This window comes from Glycine soja, chromosome 14 (genome assembly GCF_004193775.1).
Source record: "Glycine soja cultivar W05 chromosome 14, ASM419377v2, whole genome shotgun sequence".
NCBI lineage: Eukaryota > Viridiplantae > Streptophyta > Magnoliopsida > Fabales > Fabaceae > Glycine > Glycine soja.
The window spans coordinates 18,091,019-18,113,264 of NC_041015.1; the positions used below are offsets into that span (position 1 = coordinate 18,091,019).

At 30.8% G+C, this 22,246-nt stretch overlaps 1 protein-coding gene and 1 long non-coding RNA gene across 2 annotated transcripts; both read right to left on the reverse strand.

Annotated features, from left to right (window-relative positions):
- Nucleotides 1–10,641: 10,641 nt before the first annotated feature.
- On the reverse strand, nucleotides 10,642–12,518 carry LOC114383613 (molybdate transporter 1-like). The gene has a single exon (XM_028343316.1). The coding sequence runs from the start codon at nucleotides 12,398–12,400 to the stop codon at nucleotides 10,928–10,930; it is 1,473 nt and encodes a 490-aa protein (XP_028199117.1). The 5' UTR covers nucleotides 12,401–12,518; the 3' UTR covers nucleotides 10,642–10,927.
- An 8,068-nt stretch (nucleotides 12,519–20,586) lies between these two features.
- On the reverse strand, nucleotides 20,587–22,026 carry LOC114383549. The gene is made up of 2 exons (XR_003660540.1): nucleotides 21,594–22,026; nucleotides 20,587–20,984 (listed from the first exon to the last, which is right to left on the reverse strand). It is a non-coding gene; the product is annotated as an uncharacterized LOC114383549 (long non-coding RNA).
- Nucleotides 22,027–22,246: the final 220 nt, after the last annotated feature.

Here is a 22,246-nt window from a genome sequence, read left to right on the forward strand (position 1 = left end):
ACAAATTGGTGCAATGAGCAAGGATCATGAGCCATGGGTTCGACCAAGTATGAGGTTGAGAAGTTCACTGGTCAAAATCACTTTGGAATGTAGAGGTTGAAGATAAGAGACCTTCTGGTACAATAGGGTCTGGAGGAGGTTCTTAAAGGAGACTTCAAGCTCAAGAAATCGATGTCAGAGAAAGATAAGAAAGAAATGCTGGAAAAGGCTCACAGTGCAATTATCTTGAGTCTTGGTGACAAAGTTATCAGACAAGTCTCCAAAGAGAAGACTACTACAAGAGTATGGTCAAAGCTCGAAGGGTTGTACATGATCAAATCCCTAGTAAATTAATTGTCTCTATCTCAAACAAGCTCTATATCCATTTAAGATGAATCAAGAAAAACCTCTAGTAGAATAGTTAGATATGTTTAACAAATTAATTCTTGATTTGGAAAACATTGATATTACTATAGATAGTGAGGATCCAGATTTGTTATTGTTGTGTTCTTTTCCAAAAACCTATGCACACTTCAAAGAAACTTTGTTGTTTGGTAGAAACTTTTTAACTCTTGATGATGTTCAATCTTCTTTGAATTCTAAAGAACTAAATGAAAGAAAAGAGATAAAGTCATTTGTGAAGGATTAACACTCAGAGGTAAATCCTCAAGTAAATCCTCTAACAAAGATAACAAACATGATAAAAAGGGATTTAGGCCACAATAGAAGAATGGTAGAGGAAATGTTCCTAATAGCATTGTCAAAATGGGCCTAAATTCATGGGTCAACTCGGCCATAAAGGGTTCGGGCAAGGTCATTATTTTCTCCTGTAATCGTGTATCTTTTGTTTAATTTATATAATTTTAGATTTTGTGATATGTGATCAATTATTATGAATTTTTTAGTTGTTGATTAAATTTAATATATTAATTTTAAAATTATTATATTTGAGCCCTCAAAGAAAATGTTCTAGCTCCGCTATTGTTTATCATCAAGAAAAATCATAATTTCATATTAAAACTTACATATATTTTTGTTTTTTTATTAATATATTACCTTTTTCTATTATTTTCTTTATAATTTGAGCTTTAGTTTATACTTTTTATCTTGTAAGAAAAGCATATACTTTAAGTCTATTATCATAATTCTATTACATGTTCATATGTCATATTGGGTAGAAAATTATTCAACATGAATTTAGAAATGTAACATCATAAATTAACACCAACAGAATTATATTTTCTAATAACATGCCACATTTTAATTTAAATAAAAAAGAGACATAAAATAAAACATTAATTTTAACCAATTTATAAACAAAATTACTACAAAATTATATAGTTTTTTTATTTATTTTTTGGTCTCCTTCTAATAATAGACCTTGGGTCATTGCATCTTTAAACAAGGCTTCGAATTGACCCTGTTTTGACATAAGAAGGAAGGACTGTGCAATATTTGTATTTCTGGGGAGAGAATAGTGTAATTTACTATTATATTTTTTTGTGTAGAGAAAATAGTACATAAATCATCAGATAAATAATAAATATAATAAAATATAATTTATTAAATATTTAATATATCATGTATAAGTCATTATATATATTGCTAACTAATATAACTATTCAAGTGTACACTACAAAAAACAATTAAACAACTTGATAATTATTTATAAATTATTAATCAAATTCTTACTAGAAGTTATTTTTAATTGAATACATTTTTGTAAATAGATATAAATTATGTGATTATATATAAATATATAACGAATAAAAATATAAGCATGAGCGATATCATAAATTTATAAATAAAAATATATATGTATATCTATAATTCAGTTGAATTGAATTGGTTTTCGAAAGTAAATATGGAATTCAATCCAATTAAATTTTTTTTCTATTTTGGTTTGTTTTTTTTTTTCGTTTATTCGGTTTTCAGTTTATGATCAGTTTATCAATTTTTATTATATTAGATGGATTTATAAGCACTCATAAATTTAACTAGTAATATTTAAAATTATATGTGTAGTTAAAAAAAATCACCTAATCAGATTATTTTTTAGGTTAAATTGTCTTGCAGGTACATGAATTATTACACCTTTGTAAGTCTGCACTAAGTATTCTTATCTTTCTTATCTCTTTAGGTCATTATTCTCACCTAGGCCAATATTCTTACCCCTACAGGTTATAAGCTTAGTATTCCCAACTCTAATCTTCAATTATTATTCTCAAACTTCATAATCAGTTACTTGATTGTACTTTTAGTTTTTCCTTACAAGTTCTGTTCGCACAAATCTAATTCTCTCCTTTTAAATATACTTTTTAATTTAGTGATCATATTTTGGTATGATTTTTAATTTACTTTTAAATTATTCAGTAGGTCCTTAAACAATTTTTTAAAAAATAATTCTTAAATAGTTTTTTCAATTGAGTCCTATACTTTTATTTCTTTTTTAATTAGATTTTTGTCGTTAACGAAGTTATCAACAGTTAATGACAGAGACTTAATTAAAACAGAAATTGAAATTCAGAAATTCAATAGAATAAAAAAAATAGTTTAAGGACCTAATTAAAAAAATTCAAATAATTTAGAGTTTAGAGACATGCAGATTAATTTAATCTATTTTTTATTGATATAATAGTCACATTAATTTAATTTAAACAATGCAAGTATAATTATATATTAAGTATTTTCTTATGATTACTTACTTTTAAATATTGACAGTCAAATAAATTTAGTCAAATAAATAAACATTTATCTAGGATTGCGATTATGTTTATGTATTTTACTAGTTAAATTCTAAATGATTACTTAGTTGAATGTCCTGGGTCGGTATTTTATTGAATTGATATTTTCTATTATACTCCTGTGCTGACAAATTGGCGAACTATAGCACTCAGAGTCAGTGCTTCACTTGGTGGAACTCATGACCTTCTTTTTGCAGGATATTGTTTTTCGAAATAGATTTTGACTTCTTTCTTACAGATTTTGTTGGTCTTTTGCAATGTTCTTTTTGTATTCTCTTCCTTACGGCTATAAAGAGTCGGGATCTCCCATTTTATCGTCAAGCTCTTGCATATTATTTTTTTAAGAAAAATAAATTTTGAGCTGAATTGAGACAAATTACCTCACCTCTTAGAATATCAATATTTGCATCTTTTAAAAATGACTTAAATTGTATCTTATACAACAATGTATTGAAGAGTTTAGATATAATTTTGTCTTGAGCCACTGGTCGAGTGGTCAGTCAATTCTTATCAAATGACTCAATTAGAATCTACATGATAAAACAAAATAATAGAGTCTACATAAAAAATATATTAGATACCTATTTTTATATATAATATGGATTATGTAACCATATCAATAAAATAAAGAAATGGACCAACCCAAAAATTGATTTAGAACTTCATATCATGAACCAGCATAATGGAGGTAAAACACGGCTAAGCTAATAATCCTACACAATCTATTATTCATCATTAACAATCCTCCATATTCCATGAATTATTTGGTAAGAGGTTTGATTTTTATTTTTTACCATATTGTCAGTGTGGGATGTATCGACTTTGTCATAAGTCTTTACATTAGTCAATTGAGATTTTTTTAATCATATTTTTTCTCTTATAAAACTAAGTTTAAAATTTTACTTAAGCGATTAGAGTCTGATTTTACTCACACCAAGGACATGTTGGTGAGATGATTGATTAATGCCAAAAGATTTATGCTAGGCCATTATCATTCAATCAATAAGAACAAAATACTTTTAATTAATTTTGACAAATACTCTCTTTTTCTGGTCCCAAATATAAAAAAATATGATTCACGTTAATTAAAAAAATTAGTTAATCACATTTAATTATATCAATCTTAATTAAAAATTAATTTTTTTTTCTCAATTTATCCTTTATCAGAACTGTATATTAAGAATAAAAGAAAGTCATTGGAACTAAAATCTTAATTAAATAAAAGATATTTTAAAAATAATAATGAGATAAAGTAAATTGAATTTTTTTATATTTAAGATCAAAGAAAAATTGTTTTCTTTTATATTTAAGACTGTAGTAATATTAGTTAAGACATGAAATTCGAAAGAAAAAATGGGAAAGGTGACACTGTTACTAATGGCACGTATGGGTTTTGAGGATGGGAGTTGGGACAGAGTCATGCCACCACTTATTGTTGGATAAAAGCACTTGTCAAATTTGATCCATGCCAGCACCAAAACATTACATTTTGGTCTAAAGGTGTTATCAAGTTAGCTCAAAATGAAAAGGTATAAATACTTTTTGACCATTTATTTTTGTTGTTCTTTGCTCCCATAAGTTCAAGAATCTTCCGTCAGGCGTCATCAACATAAATGAACAGAGACGCAAATAAGTCCACACAAGCAAAAAAATCCTTGAGTTTGATTCTATAAACCGAAGCAACTTCCTTCATTGATATCAACTAGTAAGCATTACGTACATAACAATATACACAATGTACAAGGACCAAAAGCCAGTACAATTGAAGTTCCTACTAACTATATATGCTCTATACCCCTGAAATTAATATAGCATAACAATCTTAGAAACCCTAAGAAGCCCATAATTCGTTTCAAATACCACTATTTATTGTTGAAGTAGAGTCACGCCACTATTTATTGTTGGATAAAGGCACATCATTAGAGGGGTTAGAGGCCGGCAAGCCCGAGTCAAACTAGATACAATCAAGCACCAAATATTCGATTTTAGGTCGAAAAGAATATCCATCAAGATTCAAAAATGGGCACACAACATTATGTGTCAACCTTCTAAAAGAAATTATGGGATAAATAAATAAAATAAAGATGCTGAATAAGAGCGTTAATTTTACAATAACTTTGAGGGAAAAAAACAATTAATTAAAATAATAGTACAACGATTAAGTTTCTTACTCCTTTGTCAATGTGTGTGTGTTTTACAAATAAGTGGATCAAGGTTTGACGTTTTCTAATGATTACAAACTTTCTGTCAAGACTAAGAGATCGTGACAAATGGATTGATACTTGCAAAAGACAGACCAATCATGATTCTACCAAAGTACAAAGTGATGATGTATAATAATTTTTTACATGCTACAATGACATTGGTTATATAGAAGTTTGAGATGAACAAATTCCTAATACAATTCCCAAGGGCTCTCGAGAAAAATAATATTCTATCTTAGTATAGTGACAGAGTAACTTGGTTCTAAACCGAAGTTCATAAATGCACATTAGGAGTTGTGCACATGAATGTTACTTTATTCCTCTTTCTTATCAAATTTTCATTTTTTTTACACATATTTATAAAACTAATAAATAGATGACAGAGTGATAATTTTAGAATAAATAATCTTTTTGGTCATTTATCTATTTTTTTTCAATTTAATTCTTTATTCTTTTTAAAGTTTATTTTAGTCCTTTATTTCACTAAATTAATTCAAAATAGTTTTTCGTCAATCCAAATGTAACATTGTTAATTTGATAAAATTATTGGCAACTAAAATCTATTGAAAAATTTAAGCTTCTCTTTTCAATAGGTTAAAAGGAGAAATAGGGTTTGGTTGCTACACAAGGGAAAAGGGGGTTGGATTTCTCTGTAACGCAAGATGGAAGGAGGGGAGGTTTTTGTGTGATGCAAAGGTAGGCTTCTCAGAGAATATGTATGTGATGTGCATCATAGATCTACGGTGCTGAGTGTGAAAAAGATGGTGGTACTCAACAAATCAAGAGGGGGAGGAGGTGAATTGGTTTTCAAAATAAAACAAACTTTTAAAACCAGAGTTACAAGAAAAACTTTTTTTGTACGGATCGTATCACAAAACTTTTGATAAATCAAATTCAATCAATACTTAATCAATCCATTCTTTGCACAAGATCCTTTATTAGAGTTCTTTCTTTCACAAAGATGTATATCTTGAACCTTTTTGAAAACTGATTAATACGTGAATGAGAGATTAAGATCAGATAAAGAAGAAATACACAATCTTTTTATATTGGTTCACTCTCTATTATTAAAGAAGCTAATCCAATTATCTAATCCAAAACCATAATTAAATTTCCACTATGCATAAAGAATTCTTACAAGCAATCACAACCATTATAGAGTTCTCATCTCGGAAAAAAAGACTTAGACATCCAACACTAGGGTCCTTTGCAAATAAGAGCCTAAGAGAATCCTGCTCTTAGCCCAAACTAGAAACACCTATTCTAGCATGCCCTAAGCGATTCATGCACAAACAAAAAGATGTGTAAAAACATACATGAAAACCAAGAGTAAATATAGACATAACCTAATCAATCCTTTCAGCAAAATCTTGCTTGACTGAAGACGTGTTCTTTTAGAACTCAAGAAAGTGACACAACTCACTTATCACAAAAGATCTTCACAATAAAAATTTTTGAAGGTGTGAGTTACTGTTTCTAAGAACTTTTTTCTCTTCTTTCTTTAACTAATACCAACACATGATCTTAGCTCAATCAGAAGCTTATTTCATTCATTTTTTGAAGAGAACACATGTTGATTATTTATAGAGAAAACAATTATAACTGTATGTAATTGATTAAATCTACAAGGTAATAGATTAATTCAATGAAGTGATTGATTATATTATCTTTTGAATCAATTAAAATGTTCTTCCCAAAACTTGGAAACAACTCAAAAACAATGTAATCGATTAGATGCTCAAAGTAATCGATGAAAGTGTTCTTGTTCACTTCTTAACAACTTATAGAAAGAGAAATAATCGATTATATCACATGGTAATTGATTAAAACATAGATTCTTGAATAAATCAATCATTGTCTCAAATCAACTATGTAATTGATTACGAGAAGGTTGTAATCGATTAAATCGATACAAGACATAACTCTGCAAGCTCCAGACAACTTGTGTAATCGATTACAATAAGGTTGTAATCAATTAAAACAGAGAGTTTTGTCTTCTGAAGAAACTTTTGTAACTTTAGAAAATTCTCTTCTCACTTACTCATGATGATGCATGATGCACAAAAGATATGATATGGACTAAGATGCAACATTCAATATAACAACCAATACAAATGTCACTCAAGGGAGTTGGGCATGTAAAAGACAAAACATCTTCAAGCTTTTCTCCAAGCTTCAAGATTTAGTCTTCATGTTGCTCCCCTATCTCTAAGAGAGTGAAGATATATGATTTAGAGTGCAAATTTATGATGTGGCCAATGAAGAAGCAAACGATGGAGAGGGGAGGAAGACTTAATGGTGTGGGGTGGTTCTGGGTTTTATGAGGGGTGAAAGCGAAAAGAGAATAGAAAAACCAAAAAGGGGGAATGGGGATTGCGGTTTCATCATGTGTATTCGACGTGCGAGCCACGTCGTGGGATTTTAAGGTTCACTATCATGGTGTTGTGATTCCTAAGTCTGTTGTCACAACATCATGTTTCTAATTGTGTTCCTCTCTGCTCTAACATTTCATTCAAGTTTGAATTTGTCATGCTTTATTATTGTTATTTTTTCTCTAAATATTTTGTTGTTTATTTGATTTTTTTCGTTTAGGAGGAGGGAAGAGAGAACAAGTGGAAGAAGGTTACATTTTGTGGCAATCTTTAACCACCAATATCTTTATTTAATGAATGGCATCAACTTTAAATGATATAGGGCTTAAATTGAACTTTTTTAAAGATAAAGGACCAGACTAAATAAAAAAGTAAGACAAATTACTATTAATTTTCTTTGTTGGAAATGATACAACACAATATTAATTATTAGTGGTATAAATATATAAAAATGAACAATTAATATTACATTGAAAATTAAAATAACAATTATTTTAAAACTTATTTTTTCTCCTTGCATGACAATTATTTTGATTGAAGGAAGTAATTTCATTCAAATTCTAACAATCGAGTTAATCCATCATTTGAGGCATGGCTCTATTTTTTTTTTTTGTGTGTGTGTGTTAACTTTCTTATTCATCAACAAAAATGAATTTTGATTAATCTAGAGTTTGTTCAAGAGGTAAATAAAGTCTATTCAAGTATTCTTTCGACTACTGATCGATCTTGAATACTACTTAAATAATTTAACCTTAACTTTAAAACATTAATTACTTGTATCCAATTATTTGGTTCAATGACAAGGCAAATATGGCCCTCGCCTAACGCTACGATTGAAGTTTCTATTTTCTTTTTTATATATATTTTCTTAGGAAACTTAATTTAAGTATATATATATATATATATTGTTTTTAATTATTTAAGAAGTTTTATTAATCATTTAAAAAGTATAGAAGAAATTAGTTTATATTTACTTTGAATAAAAAAATGGCATTGAAATAAAAATAAATATTAAAATTCATAAAATTAGTATTATCCATTAAAACCATCTTGAAGAAAATAATAGGAATATGAGACCACACATTCAGAAAAAGAAAATATTATTTTTAAGTTTTTTATAAAAAAAATATTTTAGTTTTGATTATTTTGTATCCATATCAAATCAACTTATTTAATTTCTTTTATTCACAACTTCTGTAAACAAAGTTTAAAATATAAAATCACTTTGGAATTTTTTATTTGAATTGAAACAAATTTAAGGTGTAGTGATCATTAATTTGATATTAGTTATCGTAACGTTTTTTTTCCTTGAATTGTTGATATGGTACTAAAGGAAATACTAACAAAAGTAATTAAAAGGGCATGTTAGAAGTATTAAACCATATTAAAATTGATTTTGATTGCTTGTGTGTAATGATTATAGAACCTTAATAGTAATACTTGGAATTATTGTATTTGTCAACAATAATAAAACCTCATCCCACCAGATGAATTATTGTCATTAATTGTCAATTGAAAAGTTTCAAAATTAATTTTATTTATTGAATTAATTTTAGATCAACTATATTGCAAGTAGTAATTGAATAAATTAAATTATTATTGAGTGAGACATTACAATTTCTTGATTTTTAAACTTTAATTAATAATTTTACAATTTAAAAAGTAAAAAATAAAATATAAATTAATATATTAATTAGAGAAAAACTTAAATATAAAATTAGCCTAAGACCATAAATTTATAGACACAACCTTGATTAGTCAACGTCGCCCAACAAAAATTGGATCTCAAGCCCCAAAAAATTATATATATATATATATATTAACGATTACAATTGTTCATGATCTGAATTCTGAACTGTATCCCTATGTGGTCCTTTGAGCAAGTTGTGCTGCTATTCATGTTCTCATCGTCACTGTTGCAACATATAGTTAGGACTGCACTTTTTTTTCTTTTTCTTTTATTAACTATGCAAGGGTACTCATCATACCAGCAGATTGTTAATAATTATGCATACAAATAAAAAATAAACCATAGCAATTGTCAGCATTGGAACAGACAAACAAAGCCTATCACAGTTGCAGTCACAATTTTGAAAGGATATGGGCATCACATTTGCTCGTAATGGAAATGTACTCATCTTGACCATTTGTTGTTCTTTGTTCCCATGAGTTCAAGAATCTACCCACAGACGTCATCCGCACAATTGAACATAGACAGTCACAAACAAGTCTTCCCATGTAATCAAAACCAAAATATATATTATATATCTCGTACAATTTAAACATATTTCGTAAGAGATTTTAACTGAATCCTCTTTATGTTTTTATTTTTATTACTAAGCATTACGTGGATAGAGTTATATTACTTATATATTATTTTTTACTACATTTTTTATAATATGTCTTCTTTATCTCTCTCAATCATTAAAGTAAAATAGAATGACATTTATATAATTAATCTAACTTATTAAGATAATATTTTGTTGTTGTCATCGTCTCTTTTTCTCTTAATGAATTGGAGAGTTAAAGATAAAAAAATATTTTCGTACCATACATATTTTCTATTTTTTTCTTTCAAGTTAGTGTGTATTAATTTTTCTTATAAATAATTTTTTGAAAGTTTGTCAATCACACTAACTATCATACCCAATACATTTTTTTTCATTTCTTTCTTTATCGTGCAAAAGATTATACGAATTCATATTGTTCTAGAAGTAATCTAACCATAAGTAAATCGGGACATTATCATAGCCCAAACTAAATGATGTTCTTGGAGATGATTATTCTGGAAGGGAGATATGAGGATAACCAGACATTTGAACTTTATAAGCTGACAGCTTCTACATAGAAGCGATCGACTTGGGGCAATACTGTTATAGAAGTAATTTGAGGATAAGTAAACTGAGACATTATTTTAGCCTGAACCATCGAGAATCGTGAAGCCTGCACCGAGAAGCATTGGTGTTCAGACTAGAGTGTTGGCCTTCAAAGTAAATTATCAAGGAAACACGTGATCCATAGCGTCTCGATTGATGACAGCTGGAAGGGAAGCAGGCATGTGTGACAGCTGAATAATTGATTTTTCCATTCTAAAACATGGTACAAAAGACACAAAACGTTGGTATGTAACTATCTCTAATCCATTCTTTCACTCAACCTTAAATCCTTATTGACTCGAGCGTTGGAGTGATTGGAAGCTCCACAATGCCACCATTGAACCCGCTTGGCACCACCGTGCAAGAAATCGTTCTTGTGGAGTTCTAAAGTCCATATTCTTTAAATCAGATCTTTATCTCCTGAACCAAACACATACAAAAGTTTAATTTTGATAAAAAAAAAGTATAAAGTGTAAACCCCTTAGAAATTACTTAAATCAACACTTCCAATTACATCACAATTCATAATTGGATAACAGTGTAAACAAGATTTACGCTGTTAATGTATTCCAATTATATTATTTATTATTTACATACAATTTCTTTGACCTTAAACCCTTCCAACCTTACTTTCATACAACAATCACTTTTGAAAGCCATACACATTGACTTATGTACAAACAAATTAAAAGCATTAAAATTTGCAATAACAAACAAAAACAACAGCATCATGTACATACTCCTCCTTTTCTTCAAACTTGCTCAGGTCTTTTCTGCATCCAAATAGTAGAAAGTGGTTTATCCTTTGTCCAATTCCTCAGCCTAAGAAGCACATAGACAACCATTCCACACAAAAAGCCAAGAGCTGCACTTGATCCCACAAGTGAAACTGCAGTGATAACAAGAGTCACAAAGGAATCTTCCTTGGTGTTCATGTCCCTAGCACACATGGCTAGTTCAATTCCAGCAAACAAAAGCAACACTCCTAAAATCCCCACAGGAAACTGCTTCAAAATGTGTGCCAAAGAAGTTCCCAACACCAACCCCAACACCAATTTGGCAGCACCAAGAAGTGCCACGCAGCCACCACTCCTTCCACCAAATTTGTATTGCCCTGCAAGTCCACCAGCACCATGGCAACTTGGCATTGCACCAAACCAGCTACCAATCAAGTTCATCAACCCTACTGTCACTGACAATGAAGTGGGTGAGAAATCCTTCCCTGGGAACAAATCTGATGACAATTTGCAAACAGCCACCACAGAGTTCAGAATTGACAATGGAAGTTGGGGGATTGCACCCTTCACAAAACCCTTTTTCCATGCATGCTTAGAGAACTTCACCACTTCTATAGTGGAAGGTCCAAACTTTATTTCATGCACCACCTCATGCCTTCTTATGAAGGCCAAAACAACACCCAACACAAACACCATGAAGGCAGAAGGTAGTGAGAAAATAACCTTTCTCACCCATCTTGTCCTGTTTCTTTCAACAACCTCATTCCTCCTCTTTTGGCCACCCAAATCATCATCGCCACCACTTTCCACAACATCACAACACCCTCTACTCTTCTCCCCAGCCCCATTCACAATCACAATGAAACACAAACAAACAATGGCCAAGACCAACCCATCCAACCCAAACCAATGCCTCTGCCCCAAAGATTTAGACTTTGGCAAGTCCTGAATTTTCCTCACATACTTAACTGCTGTCAAAGCAAATGACAAGCCTTGTGCTAGTTGGATTCCCCTCACAACACAGAGAGGAATCAACATGTACACAAGCTGCATCAGCCCTGTCACTCCCAAAACAAACAACACCCCGCCGGTTAGTATGCCGGCGGTCATGATCTCCGGCACACCGAAATCGGTGTCCGATAAGGCTTGGGCCGCGATGGACTTCATCGGCTGAACCGGCATAGGCACCCCATAAATGGCACCAGTGATGATGTTGTACACACCAGTGAAAATCAGTGTGGTGCCAAGGTTGAGGTCCCTAGCAAGGGTCAAGGCCAAAACAATTGGTATATAAGTGCCAAGGTCACCCATTGCACCATTGAGTTCACCCCATTTTGAATGAAAAACCAAGTTGTTCTTCACTTTGTTCGCCACCCCTTTGGCTGAGAAACCATTGGCTAGTGGGTTGGTTGAAGGAGTAGGAGTAGGAGTGATTTCGGGTGCTTCAGGGTCTGAGATTGGAATTGAAGGAGGGTTTTGGTATGCCATGGAAAACGTTAACGTTATGTTTGGTTTGAAACTCTTAACTCTGAAGGTCAATAAAGCAAAGTAATTAACAAACTTGTTAACTACTGTAAGAGAAATGAAATGAATATATGAATGTGATACATGGGAAATGTTTGTTTATTTATAGGGGTTTGTAAAGTCAATGTTAGGAGCAACTTGTCATTTAACAGTAATGCATTAGAAAAACGTACAAAATAATCCTCGTTGACAATCTACTGTTGTTGATTTTATTAATACATGAACATGGATAAGTTTACACGATAAAAAATATTATATCACGGGTTAATTGTTGATGATTTCTTTAATTTGTTATTGGTACGAAATATTTATGAGGTTTATTGACAATTAATACTTATGGAAGAATATGAGATTTCAGGTTCTAATATTTTTTTTCTCATTTACAAAGGTTAAATCTAACAACTTATTTAAAATTACTTAATCTAATTTTACTTGGATGCGCTGTTTATTGATAATTGTTGATGAATCTGCGGATTAGAATATGAAAACCGACAAAACATTAATAACAGCGGATTTTATCTATGTGAACTCTTTTGTTTTATTACCAAACAAAAACAGCAACAGACAAGTCAATAACTCCTTGCAGTAAGCACAGCTCATGTTGTACAAGCAAGAAGTGGACATAATGAATTTTTTTATTTTTGGTACAGAGACAGAATGAATATATGGATTATTTCAGTTGAGTCTCGTACTGAAACAAAACAAAACAAAAAAAAATGCCAGAAATATTTTCTTTTAATTTTTACCCTATAAATATTCTTTCATGCGTCTATTGACTCGGGATTCGAATGTATGTATTTTTTATCTTGCCAGGAATTTTTTTTTATTAACTCGTATAATAGTACATTTTCGGTTTAATTTTAAATTACTTATTCACTAATCAAAGAGTAGCATGACCAATTTTTATCCCAAAAAAGTGAACCAATTTATATAGACGAGTAATTCTATATAACTAAGTTTTACCTTAAGCATTTAAATTAATACTTGATATGTAAGGTTGTACCTATAAATATTAGCTTATAGTTATATGTGCCAATAATTTTAAATAATATGCACTTTACTGTATTCCTGTATGAGTATTTTTTTTTTAATAAATGTGAAATATAATTTAAAAATTCAGAAGAAAAAAATAGTCCCAATCAGCGGTTGTTCAGCCAGAAATCAGTTCAGTAATAGTGTATTTGAGAATTCTTGTAAAGGGAAAAGAAATAGAATATAAATTTTTTATTTTAAATTAAGAGAAACCATATAGTTTTAATGAAATAAATAAAGTATTAGGGCATTAGTTAATATTAATTAATCATTTTATTTCTTTTAATAAAAAATAATATTTTTAAATAAAATTATTTATCTTTCTATCTACTTTTGTCTAAAACTGAACTCTCAAATTATATATATATATATATATATATATATATATATATATATATATATATATATATATACACACACCAAATTAAATATGCCTTCTGTGGAAATGTACTCAAAACTTATGAGGAAGAATATAAAAACAAGAGATAATGAATAGTACTTTTATTAAAAAAAAATTGTCGCTTATCAATCTATTGTTTGTTGATTTTATAATACATGCATATATACAAGTTTACACGATAACAAATATTATATCAAGTGTTAACTATTGTTCAATATGTGGATTAGATTATAAAGATTAATAGTATTAATAATTGCGGATTTTATCTATGTGAACTCTTAGTTTTGTTACTTAAAAAAACAGCAAAAGACAAGTCGATAATTCCTTGCCGCAAACACAACTCAATTTGTACAAGTTGCACGTGGATATGCTGACATTTCAAAGCAAATATCCCCCTTCAAGTGAAATTCTGGTAGGGCTTTGTAGTGGTGTCATATGGGTTTCGGCAAACAGGAATATGTGGATTAGAATATAAAAATTAATAAAGTATTAATAATTGCAGATTTTATCTATGTGAACTCTTAGTTTCTACTATATTCTAATAATCAAATAGGCTCTTAAAATGTCAAAATTGCCCCTGCCTACACCATTGGCACAAGGCTTGTTCCTATGTGTTTCTTTGTTTTGTTTGTGCCCGGTGTTGTGTTGTTGTGTGTTGTTTTTAAAAAAAAATCATTTCTTCTCTCTAACCCCATCTTTTCATCGTCCTTTCAATTTGCTTGGGTTAAAAATGACAGAGCTTAAGTGTTGGGGTGTTAAGCTTGGGTTAAAACTCTTTGTTGTTGTTCAGAAAAAACCAACGAGGAAGGTGCATTGAGGTTTATTTTATTTTTTTCCTTTTGTTCTTTTCGTTTGTTCCTGTTTGATGTTAGGTGTTGGGCTTTGATTTCACCAATGGGGTGGCTTAGGGGTTTTGACATTTTCTTTTCTTTTGTTCTTCTTTGATGTTTGGGTGTTGGGCTTCGATTTTGTCAGTGGGGTGGGTTAAGGCATGACGTTGGTTTTTCGTTTGTTTCTCTTTGATGTTGTGTGTTGGGCTTTGATTTTATCAGTGGGGTGGGTTAGGGTTTCTGACGTTGGGCATTAGTTTTTGTGGGCCGTTGGCCGATGCAAGTTGGTTTTATGTTGTGTTTTTTTTGTTTGTGATGTAGCTCAAAATTTGTTTTTGGGTTTTGAGGTTGGGTATTGGGCTTTGATTTTTTGGAAGTTTGGTCTTGGGATTTCGGAGTTGGAAGTTAGATGTTTAGGATTTAAGGCTTAGTATCAGGTTTAGTGTGACACCCTCTACCCCGACATATAAATAAATAAAATATATAAAAAATATCGGTAACCAAATTCACACGGGTAAAAGGTTTACATTCAATTCACTATTATCAATTAAAACTTATTAAAAATGTATTCGGCTCGAAACAAGGCCGTCAAAATTTACAAAAATATTTTGTTAAATCAGTGAGATAAAATAAAATAGACTAACATTATGCAATTAATATAAAACTTTTGTCCCACTGTCACATCCTATCAGAGCATTGTGTCCCAACGTCCTTCAGCACAAGGTTCCTTTAAGCACTTCACCTAGTCATCTGCTCCCCGAACACAAGGTTCAAGATCATCACAAGATCCAAACACAAACAACAAACCGGGAGTGAGTTATCACATTCCTAACTACTAGAGAGAAACAAAACAACATATAATAGCCAAATACAATTTACTTAGCATATCTCACATTATTTCATCACTTTGTCATTCAAAATTCACTTTTCATCCATCAATCACACTTTTCATCCATCAATCACACTTTTCAATCATCAATCACATTACACAAGAATCACACGTTCTAATCAAGACATAATAATACCTCAATTTCATAATAAACAATTAGCAAACGCATGAGACAATTATGCTAAGACTCAAGCCTATATGCAATGTGGTACCATGTCAGTGAAAAACCACCCTGGGACGCTTAGGAGTACATAACAAGACACACCACACAATGGGTTTGTCAGGTCACTCTCACTAAGTAAGATCATAGGGAGACCAGTCAGGGTCACGATGTTTTGCGAGAATGCTCCAACCATATGGGATCAACATAGGTTTAAAGGAGCACTAAAACTCGGAGACCCCCAAGGCCTACACTCCGAAGAGTCCGTCAGGGCCTCTCCCTCCTGATTCAGGTCCAACCCCTAAAATCATTTTAGCACACAGACACTGCTAGTGAATTATACAATACCCACGATCTCACACTCGTGTCTTAAGCACATATAACATATTGCGCTACAATTTAACACTAGTTCCTAAATAGGAACACACACTTTCTCTTTAACACTAGTTCCTAAATAGAAAACCTACACTTTCTCTTTAACACTGCGCATTTACACTTTTCTCAAGATAACACTGATCGGGTTATTATACAATTCACAGCTTACAACACAAATAATGTCACGTCAAGAGTAATCACACACTTATTCACAACCAAAACTCATTCACAATTTCAAATCTCATAATGTCACAATCCACCATCACATGTTTTCACATATCTCACAATTCAACACATGTTCTACTTTACACTTTTACTCAATCTCAATAATAATATTATAATCTCAAGGCAACATATTATTCCATAATTCATCACATATTTCATTTATAAACACTGCTCATGAATTATCCAATACCACGACCTCACACTCATGTTTCAAACATGTTTAACACGATTCCGCTACAATTTAACACTGGTTCCTAACTAGGAAACCTACATTTTCTCTTAAACACTGCGCGTCAACGCTTTTCTCAAGATAACACTGGTCGGGTTATTGTATAATTCATAGCTCCCAATATAATTATTGTTACATCAAGTGTCAAACACACACACTTATTCACAATCAAATATCATGCCCACATTTTAACATCTCATAATGTCACATCAACCATCTCATAACATTCCTAATGATATTCATAAGGTACAACATACACCTGTTCATCAAATTTAACCATAATATTCTCAAACTCCAACACTTAATAATTTTTTGAATCATACTATAACAACTTTACAATATTATTTACCTAAATTATTAATATAAATAAATATATAACTACTTCTATATATATAAACTAACATACATCATATTGGATCACAAATTTCAAAGTAAGCTTTCAATGCACAAATTCTAAATAATTATATGAACACTTTGGTCAATTTCAATTATGATATAAATTTTTAAATTATATAAAAAAAACCTAAAAAGCAAAAAAAGAAAATACAAAATCAATATCTTACTCTAAATTTCTCCTTACTTTATTTCATCAATTCATGTTAATTAGAAAAATATTCGATTTATAGGATTCACACTCGACACAACAGCATAACAATTTCACAATAATTGGTTTGTCAAACATATATAATTCACACTTATAATTATAAGGATAGAATAAAAAAATGACGGAAACACCCAAAAAACTCATTCCAATTGATACTCTAAGGATCCCTACACATGTTCTCACTAATTCTCAATTGTGAATAACTCATCCCTTACCTCTAAGCGGGCTCACGTGTCTTCAGTCAACGATAGCAGCATCTCTAGCGGTTCCCTGAGATTCCTCCAATTTTTTTTCCTCTAACTGCTCCGATAGAGTTCCCAAACATCAAAGGGACAGAGAAGGGATTGAAGCCTCCACTTGTACTGTCATCATGCGATTTATTTTTCTCCCTCCACAAATATTATCTCGCAAATCCCAACGGTGAAAGCGTGCTAAACTGAATTTCGAACAACATATCCAAATTTCATAAAAATCCCACGGTTAACGAAACCAGGATCGTAGTTTTTCCGAGACAGCTCTGGGTTTCTGCGGGAAAGGAAAATGCTACAATGCGAGGGGTATTTCTCTTACCTCAGACATAATATCAAAATTCCCAACGGTGAGAATTATTGGAGTTGGGTTGCGAACGTGGTGCTCAAATTTCACGACGATCCAACGGTGAATGAGTCTGGGATCGTCATTTTTCGAAGACAGGTTAGGTGGCCTACGGGAAAAAGAGAGGATTTTGGGAGAAGAGAGAAAAAACTAAATTGTGAGGCAGAGGACGCTGAGGAGTGAGTCTGAAACTGACCTATCATGTTGCTATTTATAGCTAGGGGCATTTTTGACCTATTATTTAATCTATTTATTTATTTATTATTTATTATTTTATAAAAACAAACTTTATTTTATTCTCTATCAAACAAATAAATAAAATACCCTTTTTATTTTCTCTCAAATCATTATTTTAATTAATAATTATATCTCCTTATTTATTTATTTATAAAATCTCATCATTATTTTTTAAAATTCTATTTATTTATAAATAACAATTTTTTTAATCTAGTTTATGAAAATTGAGATGTTACATTTAGGGTCTGATGGTGTCTATTGATTCTTATTAATTTTTGGTGTTTGATTCCCTATACTGAGGTGTAATTTTTGGAGATTTGGTTAGTCAGTTCAGAGACTGGGTTTTAGGTTTGCTTTCTAGGATTTTAGATTGGCTTTTGTTGTTTTGTAATGTTTAGTGTGACTTGATTATTAAATGAATTTGTTGTTCTTTCATGGTCCATATGACAAGTTGAATGAAGAATGTCTGTTACTATTGTTGTGTTTTAGGTGACATTTTGCGATCATATTGTTTGCATTTCTTATTATGCTTATTCATTAAAGTTTGTTGTACGAGATGTCTCATAGTTTCGATATGATTGGAGCTATTGATGATAGCAAAGAAACATTCAAGCTTGCAGTTCGAATTGTGGACTTGTGGTTTGTCTAGGCGTGTGAAAAGTCTAGGCACCTTGAAATGGTCCTGATGGATGGAAGGGTATGTTGTTATTTAACTTTTGCTTTGTTTAATAATGTGACAGGGTTTATGCTCTGTTTTGTTGTTGTGCTAGAGGTATAAAATCCATGTCATAGTTAAGAAACATGATTTAGAAACCTGGGAAGTTGAACTTAAGGAAGGGAAAACATATGCACTACTGGAAAAAGTACATTCAACGATGATTTTTTGACATATTCAAAGACAATTTTGAACAGTCTTTGAAGTCAACATCGTAGAAGTTAAGACTTTCTACAACGGTTCCTAAGAAATCGTCTTAGAAAAACTACATTTCTAAAATGACTTTCAAACAAATAATCGTCTTATAATGATATCCTTATAAGATTGTTTATATTAAAAATCGTCTTATAATGTGTTTTTTTTAAACAAAGATTTTAAGATGATTTTTCAAAAATCATCTTAAAAAATAGACTTTCTAAAATGATTCTTTAAAAAATTATCTTAAAATTCTTATCTTTTTTTAAATAAAAAAGTTTGAGGATTCTAAAATAATTTTTTAAATAATCATATTAGAATATACATTTTCTTAGACAATTTTTTAAAAAAATCGTCTTAAAATATATTTTAAAATAAAATAAAATATTTAATAAAATAATAAGAAAGGAAAAATATATTTTTAAAAAACAAATAAAAATTTTAATAAAATAATAAGGAAAATTTCGCAACAGAAGATACAAACAGTATTCAAGTGATCACTCACACGTTATATATAATATACTTCACTTTTCTCTTGGATGATAGGACCTATCCTAGTACCTATTTATAGTTTATAGAACTCCTAACCCAAAGTCAAGATATTTTTCCAATTCAAACTTTTTTATCTATCCAAAGTCACATTATGAAAAGACGTGTGTTCTCCATTTGTTCTCTTTTTTTTCCATTTTTATTGTTGAAAATTTCAATTGCTATTCCCAACAATACCAGTGCACACAAAACAATCAAAATTCTTCGAACAAAGAACTTTTTCTCCGGGTGCCAAACAATGTTTGAGAAAAGTTGTTAACTACATGATGAACACTAGCACCTTAAATATAACATGTCATCGCTTAAAAAAAAAAACTTCTGCATGCTATCTGCGAGTAATATTAAGAGACTCACTATGAGTCACTTTCAGAAAATGCAAACAGAGAGACTATACCTGGTGGGACATGTTGACATTCTCGGTGAACGTAATTGTTTGAATTAGAAATCACGAATAAACTAAATCCTAATGTAGGATATTCATATTCATATTAATATTTATGAAGAAAATCATTATCATTGATCTACACAAGGCATGCAAATGAGTAAAATGGAATCAACTTCCTATTGAAGACGGGAGGAAAAAGTAATGCAAATGAAACAGTAAGATGAGTGTCATCACCGCAGGCAATTAATAAGTACGAACCATCGCGTAAAGGCTTGATTGGTGGGGTTATCCTGTTTGATTTTATCTCTTCTAGCTCGGTAATCAGAGAGTTCAATCCTGAATGTTGCCCCAGACAAAGCTCATTTGGCGGTTTTTCTGCATGTTATAACTATAAACATTGAGAAAGAAAAATCGAAACATGTCGCCAGCTCATTCCAAATATACTTCTTGCTTTCTTGCAATTTTACTGATTTTAAGGTTTATAGTAAATTTTATGACATAAGCCTTCGTATGATAAGAATTATTAAATAAGCACTTGATTTAGTTGTTTATTCAAACACATAGTCATATATACACAGAGAACATTATTTCTTTTCTGCTTCCAGATCATTATTATTCAATATTTCATTTTTGCAATTAATTTCTGAGATAAATGGAAGTCTTTAATTCGTAAAAGTTAACACCGGACATAGCTTAAAAAAAAAAAAAACTAACTAAATGAGCAAAATATGTATACAACGGACAAGGTATTCTAACGATCATAATGAGATCAAGGGCCAAGGGGTTACAATTAAAATGCAAGGGATAATAATAAATTTAAATTCAAATGACATGCACAGAACTAAATAGTAGTACAGACTATACGGATTGAAAAAGAAATTTTTGAATTAGTCAAAGATGGATTGCCCTTGTGAAAGCCATTGTGCCCATGTCCTAGTTGTCTCCTTTCAACAACATTATTGCCAGTCCCTCGTTCATTTAACTTCGCTGGAGAGTGATGACTTCCTTCAGGTTCTCCTTCTTCTACTAAATGTCCATCAAAATATACTGATTCACCTTCCCTTATAACTTGATCTTTCCTTACGAACCTGCGTTCTATAGGTCTTTTGCTCAAATCATACAAAACAAACTGAAAAGAGAAGATTAAAGGAAGCATATTTAATAATCTAACTCTATGTCACACACACACACATACAAACACATATAAAGGTTGTGTTTAAGTAAACAACTTAGTTAAGCGCTTATTGTCTGCTTTTATTACATCAACATGAAAACTTACATCATAAATTTAACCATTAAACTTATTGAAATAAGCCAATAAGAACAAATAGGAATCATAAACCCAAATAAACTCTATAGAAGCTCATCCAAGGATTCAGTTTCAAAGTAAAACAGAAATTAAAAACAAATCGCTGAAAGATAAAAAGGATTTTAAGAGAGAAAAAAATGTATATCTCAAGTTCTCAATAGTATATAAACTTAAAGAGAGACTATCAGAGAATTCAAACCAGAAGGAGTCCTGAATCTCTAATTTCTAGAACAAGAACTACAAAGCTAAAAACATCAGATTTCACATAAAATAATCCTTGGATGTAAAAAGCAAGGAATATGTCTAAGCTTGAAACATTCTTTGACAATTTAGAACGTAATTTAAATACTGATAAAAAGTGAAAAATGTTTGGACTACAAAATCAATATAAGAATATGACTACAAAATATAACGGACTACTTGAAGTACCTTCCCCGTATAAGGATCAATAAGATCAAAGCATTTGCACAGAAGAGGTGAAGGGCGTCATTGAAACTCTTCCCTCTTAGTGTACATTTTCTTCAAAATATCTTCAGCTTTCAGGACTTTCTTTGGCTGTTAGCACAGGATACATCAAATAAAACAAGTAGATCGAGCATAATCCCCCTTGCTTTCCAGGATCATCTTTGAAAGGCTTTTCCATATTCATTAACTCACTCTGGCTCAAAAATAAGGAAACAAAGATGAGTAAAGATTCATTTTTTTTGGGTATTTACAGTCTGGAGAAGGAACAAAGGTCTCTGCAAGAGGGGGAGGATAAAATCACATTTTAAATTCTTTTAGAATTTCTACAGAAACCAGTATAACCCCCAGTCTAATGGTATGGGTAGTGACCATTGTGCCAAAAGTCTGGCCATCAAAGGTTCAGCTATACCCTTATCATTAAGGTTCAGCTATCCTAGTATTATGATTTTTCTGATCAAAAGTATATATAGTTTCCATGTATAGGGTTCAATAAAAGACCACAAACATTCGAATAATTGAAAGTTCCTGTAATTTCAAGCTAACTAGTAACTTTTTCAGCCATAAAAAATTATTTGCAACTTGTCAAACAAATGAACTTCTAAAAGTAGGAAGCATAT